The 7,500-nt window shown below is 47.7% G+C and overlaps 1 protein-coding gene across 8 annotated transcripts in view; it reads left to right on the forward strand.

The window, feature by feature from the left end:
* LOC125030021 (fasciclin-2-like) overlaps positions 1 to 7,500 on the forward strand; it is a gene marked incomplete at its 5' end in the record, with an annotated part of 32,871 nt that overhangs the window by 1,763 nt on the left and 23,608 nt on the right. For all 8 annotated transcript variants that reach the window (XM_047620246.1, XM_047620249.1, XM_047620248.1 and 5 more), the window contains 3 exon segments: positions 5,323 to 5,471; positions 6,071 to 6,205; positions 6,497 to 7,115. In XM_047620246.1, the coding sequence (XP_047476202.1) occupies positions 5,323 to 5,471; positions 6,071 to 6,205; positions 6,497 to 7,115 (903 nt within the window).

Consider the following 7,500-nt stretch of genomic DNA (forward strand, 5'->3'; position numbering starts at 1 on the left):
CACGGCTGACGTAGACTAACTAAAGACCTTCCACTTTTTTTGTATTGTATTTTGTCCCTTGCTGAAAGGCCACTGACTAGTTCCTGTATAGTAATAGTTCACTGGGGGGAGGCATGCGGAGAGAGAGAGAGAGAGAGAGAGAGAGAGAGAGAGAGAGAGAGAGAGAGAGAGAGAGAGAGAGAGAGAGAGAGAGAGAGAGAGAGAGAGAGAGAGAGAGAGAGAGCGAGCACGTGAGACAGAGACAAGAGAGGGAACCTTGCCAGTCCAAAGAGAACGGGAATGCACCTTTATACCCTTGATAGACGAAAACCTGCATCCTTAACAACAACAACAGCAGAAACGATGGCGTCTTGCTCTCTTGGTGTTATCTTGCAACATAGCGCATTTTTATAGAGCATCCTGCAATGCCACCTTTGAAATATTGTTACATGTATATTCTCTCATCGGTTGTATTATTGTATTTTGATCTGTTAGTCGGAAAATGGATGTAGTTGGGTGTAGTAGAGGGAGATAGGGGGTGTTTGTGTGAGTGTGTGTATGCGTGCGTGTGCGTGTGTATGTGTGCGCGCGTTGGGTGGTGTGGCGAGGTGCCTGCATGTCCCCAGGCGCTATGTATGTGCCCCCGCCCACACGCATACACTTGTATACTGCCACACGCCCATCACGGTCACCACGCAAGCCTTGTTATTCTCGCTAGCTGGCAACCCCTGACTAGACCATGTAAATTAGATAGTGTAAATTAGAGTAATCCAACCAGACGTCGCACTTGTTTTCTGTAAAGCAAGCAAGCAAGCAAGCAAGCAAGCAAGCAAGCTGTAAATGAGTAAGTGTGACGGCCGTATGCTTGAAGAAACTGTGAGAACTAATGAATAACCTCGAAAAAAATTAAGAATATGCCAAAATATCGCAAAAGGACATGGAAATTCTATTCTTGCAACTGACAAGTCCTGCAGCTGTGCCGGAAAAGCTTTCTACAAACACGGAGATTTTGGCGTGCGATTTCGGCAGTGTGTTGGGAGCCGATTTGCGTCGCGCAGTTTCTTGAAGCATGCGGCTGCAAGAGTTCGAGTCCGAGCGAGTGGCTGAGTGAGACGGAAAAAAAAAATGAAAAGAAAAAAAAAAAAATCCCTCGTCTGTCGTTCCAGTGATTGTGATATTGTCGGACGAGAGCGATTAGCTTCAACTTCTGAGAAATCATTTGTTATTCTGTTCAATTACCGTAGCGGGAGGCTTTCTTATATATATATATATATATATATATATATATATAAAGTAGTGTTCTTATACGCTGAGAGCTCATTTTAGAGGCGCTATATACAAGCGAATAACTGGAATAAGTGTGTGTGTGTGTGTGTGTGTGTGTGTGTGTGTGTTTGTCTGTATTTGTAAGTATGTGTGTATATTTTCGTATATCTACTTATGTATAGTATATATTAACCTTGCACGGGTTTCTTGTACAGCACACGTGTCCCTGCGAGCCCGCACTAACAGACTCGATAAACAGTACTTGTATGGGCTGCACACGGAAGGTTTCAGCGTCCTCGTGATGGCCTAGGACTCGCGCGCGTTCAAGGTCCGGGCGCGTGGAGAGTCCTGACCTTCTGGCACTGGCACCCCTTCCTTTCCCTTGCCCACCCCCACCCCATTTCCCCTCGGACGCCGCCTCTGCGATGTCGGATTTGACCGCTTGACGTAATCCGAGACTCGCTAATGCTCTCCGGGGCCTTGGGCGGTTATCAGTCACTTCCTCTCCTCTCCGCCCTTCACTCTTCCACCTTTATTGATCAGAGTCTCAAGGAGGAAGGGTGGGGGAGAGGGGGAGGGGTGGAGGGAAGGGGAGAGGGTGGGATGGGGTGGGGTGGGGGAGGAAGGGGAAGGGGGAGAGGGGCGTAGAGGGAAGGGATTAAGAGATGTGGGGGAAAAGAGGGTACTTCCAAAAGTGGGCCTAAGTCGACGCACCCACAACACGTAATCTACAGCTTTGGAGTGCCAAGTGAGACGGGGGAGATTCCAGAGTGTGTATGTTCGCTAGCTTTCCGTGCGTGCGTGCGTGCGTGCGTTCTCGGTCGTTGTCGTTCCTCAACGGTAAAGACAAACCCGCGGCGCCGTAACAAGGATGCGCACCTTATCTCCGGGAAACGTTCGATAAGCTGGGAGAGGGGAGGGGAGGGAGGGGCTGAGGGAGAAGGAGGTTCATGGGTGGGTATGTAGGGGAGGGTGGGAGTGAGGGAGGATCCATGGGTGGGTGGATGGGGGAGGGGGGGTTCATGGATGAGGGAGGGTGATGGGGAAGTTCTTGGGTAGGTGGATGGGGAAGAAAGAGGGGGAGGTTCCTGGGTTGGTATGTTGAGGGGAGAGTGGGGGGTTTGTGGGAGAGGTGAGGTAGAGGAGGGGTTGAAGGAGGGGGAGGGGAGGTGGGGGGGATTTGATAAAATGGCGACATGTATCGAGGAAGACGATAGGTTTAAAGTGGCTAGTGCACGGTCGCCATTATTCACTTGGTCGTATCTAGCCAAGATGGGATGTAACTTTTTTTTTTCTATCTTATTCTAGTCTGATGTTTGTTCTTGCCGGGTATTTATCCGTCTATTTATACGCATCGTTTACTTATATTATGGCTCATCTCGGTGTGGTTTAAAGGGAGGGGGAAGGCGAAGAGAGAGAGGGAAGGAGGGATAGAGAAAAAGAAAGTGAGTGAGGGAGGGATGGAGGGTTGGAAGGGGAGAGGAAAGGAGGGATAGAGAAAAAGAAAGTAGAGAAAGGGAGGGAAAGGGATAGAGGAAGAGAAAGCGGAAAAGGTAGGAAGGAGGGAGAGACAGCAGAGGGAGGGAAAGAGGCAGAGAGGAATAGAAAGCGAGGAAGGAAGGGAAGGGAAGGGAAGGGAAGGGAAGGGAAGGGAAGGGAAGGGAAGGGAAGGGAAGGGAAGGGAAGGGAAGGGAGGGAAGGAGAGCCGACCAAGGGGGGGGGGGGGGAAGGAGAGCAGCCGACAGCGTGTGTGTGGACAATCAGCGCCCCATCGGAAACGTGCTCTGTATGCATTGTCCCGAAGTCAGCGCTCCCATCGCTGACGTTAGCGCGACTTCGGCTCGCCTCGGTTTTTTTTTTTTTTTTTTTTATCTTTTTTTGTTTTTTTTTTTCTTTCTTTCTTTCTTTTCTAATTTTGGTTAATGCGGTTGTCTTGCCCCGCAATGCTTCTGTGGCTGCCGTAGATTATCACCCGGTTGAAGATTTTTTTTTTTCTAAACTTGAACGCTGATATTTTATTTTATATATTTTTTATTTTTATTTCATTTACTTTTTATGCCGACAGGTTAATTTAATTTGCAAATAATCAGCTGCCAGAGCTCTGTTACCATGCACGCAGCCTCTTTTACATTTTATGTTGTGCAGCTGACACATGGGGAATGTCCTCAGTTACTCAACACGTTTTCAACACGTAGAGGAATGTGGATCCGGATCATTTCGTCTATTTACTGCATAAGCTATGTAGGCTAGTACAATTTGCCGTCACGGAAGACCACATTTGGTAAATGTGCTCTGTGTGAGCGGTGTGTGTCGTGGCCGGCGTTAGGGAGCAGACATTATGAGACAACCTCGTTTCTACGTGATTTGGTTATTAGGGGTGTTAAGGGGAACTGCGACAGTCGACCTTCAGACGAGCACAGGACATCGACGGACGAGTGTGACTACGTGTCCGCCTGTAGCAGAAGCAGTGACACGACCTTCCTTTCCCAACTTGCTCGGTCGACGTCTTCGCGTTATACTTTTTTGTTGTCCGAGACTGTGGCCTTTGTTATTATTATGATTTTATTCCAGAAATGATAAGAACCAGTGTAAAAGTTTTGATACAGTTACTATGCATGAGACTGTTGCATGCATGACTGTTAGCTGGCCATCACCACATGGTTGTATGCAGGAAGGAATGACTGCATAAAACTCCCACAACAGATCCTGTTAGTACTGAGTATGGATCTGCTTGTGTTAACTACAGTATTAACCAAACTAGTTCCCAATTGAATAGAAAGAGGAATACATAAAACTAAGAAATTCATATGAGAATTAGAATGAGAAACATGCATGCGCTGCCATCTTGGGTGTCTACACGTCGATGTCAAAATCACCATTCGAGTGTAAACCTCTTAGTGACCAGTAACGTACCTACTACATGTTACTGCTGTGGCAGACGGAGCATGCGAGCGTGTCCTGGCGGCGGCTGCTGTCCCCTCCCGTGCCAGGGCGCGCCCGAAGGAGTCTCAGTGGCTGATGTTATGCTCCGGCGGCGTCTTGTCGGCGGATCCCGTTTTCTATCCCTGTCTCGTTTTCTTCTTAAAGAAAATGGCTTCATGTGGTTGTCTTAGCTGTGTGGACTGTCGCGAGCATAACCGAGCCACTGAGATGAGAGACATAGAGGCATCATTCACATAGATAGCATTTTGTTTACCATTGTATGTAGTTCTAAATGGCATATTGGACAAAGTGATTCTTCTTGAATTATTTTTTTGATATCCCCGTGATATTTAATGCCTGATTGACTGCTCGGTTTAACATTTTGTGTTTTCCAAGTGTACAGTGTCCATATAGAGCTGAACTATATACTCTTCATGTTCTTTCACCAACAGACGAAGGACAATAGCCTGAATGGGGTCTGTCTCTGTAAGATCATTTAATAACACTGTCAGTACCCCATTTAAATGTGATTTGCCTTCAGATTTCGAGTCATAAGGTGGAGGAGAAGGTGGTTCAGTCTGCATTTTCTTCTTCAAAGCAGTTTAATAATATGAAGAAAGATGTAAATTTATGAAAAAAAAAGTAAAATGAAAAAGGACGAGACTCTCTTCTTATACTAATTTCCAGCCTGCAGATTCCAGTTTTGTCAGTCAATTTGTTTTATTTACAGCATTTGACCTTGTCTCCTCTTTTTCCTCTCTGAATGTAAATTTGCTACTTAGTCAGATTCCTTTAGTTATTTGTCTTCGTCTTTTCTTTTTATTTATTCCATTCTTGTTTCTCCCTGTATTTTACTCTTGGGATAATTGAAGATCAGAGATACATTTTCCTTTTTGAAGCGTTGACAGCCATATCATATTTTTGCATATCATATTAATACAATTAATCCTTCTAACTTTAAAAAAAAAAAAAATGCTTGGTAAACAAACAAACAAAAATACAACAAATAATAAAATAAAAAAACGAAAAAAAAGTACACTTTAAGAAGAAAAAAACTGATGGATGGATCACTGCAGCTTGTAAACAGTCATGCATGAGTGGCGTCGGACTCCCCCACGCGGTGTTTAATATGGCCTCGCCCTTTGCCTTCGTCAGGATCATCGCCCTGGAGAGCATCGAGGGCTCCGGGAAGCTCGACCTCATGATCCAGAACCTGCGGGAGGAGGACTCGGGCGAGTACGAGTGCACCGCTGTCTACGCCGGCAACCAGAAGCTGTCGGTGAAGCTCATGGTGGACTTCTTCGGTAAGGCAGCGTATTGTTCGTCTTCTTCTTCTTCTCCTTCAGCTGTTGCTTCTTCTGCTGTTTCTCCTTCTTCTGCCCCCTCCTCTTGCTCTTCATCCTCCTTCTCCACTTCCTCCTTCTCCTTCTCCTTCCTCCCCTCCTTCCCTCCTACCCTTCCCCATCCTCCTCCTTCCTACCCTCCTTCCCTCCTTCCCTCCTACCCTTCCCCATCCTCCTCCCTCCTCCTCCCTCCTCCTCCCTCCTCCTCCTCCTCCTCCTCCTCCTCCTCCTCCTCCTCCTCCTCCTCCTCCTCCTCCTCCTCCTCCTCCTCCTCCTTCTCCTCTTCCACCTTTTCTTCTTCATCTTCATCTTGGATATTTCTTTTTGTCGTTATGTTATTTATGTATTTGTTTATTTTATATTTTCTTTGGTCATCTGTTCATAGTTACGAAATCTTTTTGGACAACACATATCAAGATGGATAACTTTACATTAAAACGAAAATGGATGTTTTGTATTTTTGTTTAGTGTTTGTCTGTTCAGGAGAGAGTCTACATTTGTTTTATCCAGTTTAAATCCTAAGGGACCTTTCTAACTCGACGCTTTTCGCCTCCCCACAGTGGACATCGACTTCGGCGACACGCCCGTCGTCCAGACGCCCATCATCAACGAGGAGGCCAAGATCCGCTGCAACCCCATATCCAAGCCGCCGCCGCAGGTGGACTGGCTCAAGGACCTGGTGCCTCTCAAGAATGGTGAGGGGCCGGGGGTTCTTGTGAGGGAGGCTTGGAGTTGTGGGGTTGGGGGTAGATTGGGGAAGTGGGGAAGTGCTGGACTTGGTGAACGGCAGAAAGAAATATAATGTTAATGTAGTTGAAGGTCGAGGGTAAAAAGGAAACCGTTCTCTTCCTAGGGGAAAAAAAAGAAGCACTAAAAAATTTAATGTTCACTGATCTGCCGTCTTGTTCCGTTTAATGATTATAGATTTTTTTCGTTTATAGAACTCCCCTCCAAGTCCAAGATCTTGAGAACCTTGTTATTTCCAGATGAGAATCACATCATCCAGCAAGACGGTGTACTGATCAAGAAGGTGACCGAGGCCGACGAGGGCACGTACAAGTGCCGTGCGCGAGTGCCCGAACTCGGCTCCATCGACTCCCGAGACATCCAGGTGGAGGTGCACATCCCCCCCTCCATCGACAAGCGCCCTGTTGACGAGAAGGGCGTGGAGAAGGCGTCCGTGACCTTCGAGTGCGGAGCCACCGGCAAGCCCGCGCCCACCTACTCGTGGGTCAACAAGGACAACACTCCCCTCGAGGGCGAGGAAGGCTACTACGTGGACACCGAGAAGGGCATCCTCACCATCATGGACCTCCGGCCGGACCACTCCGGGAGGTACCGCTGCACCGCCGAGAACCCCGCAGGCGCCGACACGGCTGACGCCACGTTGCAGGTCCTCACGAAGCCCAAAGTGGAGCAATACCTTAACGTCACCCAGGAAGTCGACAGCGATCTGGAGATGCGCTGCATTTCCACCGGCGACCCCTTGCCCAAGATCATTTTTCAGAAGTTCTCCAATGAGCACCCGTTCGTAGATGGTATTAACACCGACGACAGAATTGAGGTCGTGCAGACGGAAGACGACCAGGGCCGCCGCGTTGGCATGTACGTACTGTAATTGGATTGATTGAGATGTAGGATAATGTCCCTATGCCCCTTGTCCATATCCTCCCTGCCTCTCTCTCTCTCTCTCTCTCTCTCTCTCTCTCTCTCTCTCTCTCTCTCTCTCTCTCTCTCTCTCTCTCTCTCTCTCTCTCTCTCTCTCTCTCTCTCTCTCTCTCCCTCTCCCTCTCCCTCTCCCTCTCTTTCCTCTCTTTTTCTCTCTCTCTCCTCTCTCCTATTTTTTTTATCTTTCTCTCTCTCCTCTCATTCTCTCTTTCTCTCTGTCCTCTCTTCTCTCTCTGTCCTCTCTTCTCTCTCTGTCCTCTCTTCTCTCTCTGTCCTCTCTTCTCTCTCTGTCCTCTCTTCTCTCTCTGTCTTCTCTTCTCTC

Source organism: Penaeus chinensis, chromosome 10, assembly GCF_019202785.1.
Source record: "Penaeus chinensis breed Huanghai No. 1 chromosome 10, ASM1920278v2, whole genome shotgun sequence".
Classification (NCBI taxonomy): domain Eukaryota; kingdom Metazoa; phylum Arthropoda; class Malacostraca; order Decapoda; family Penaeidae; genus Penaeus; species Penaeus chinensis.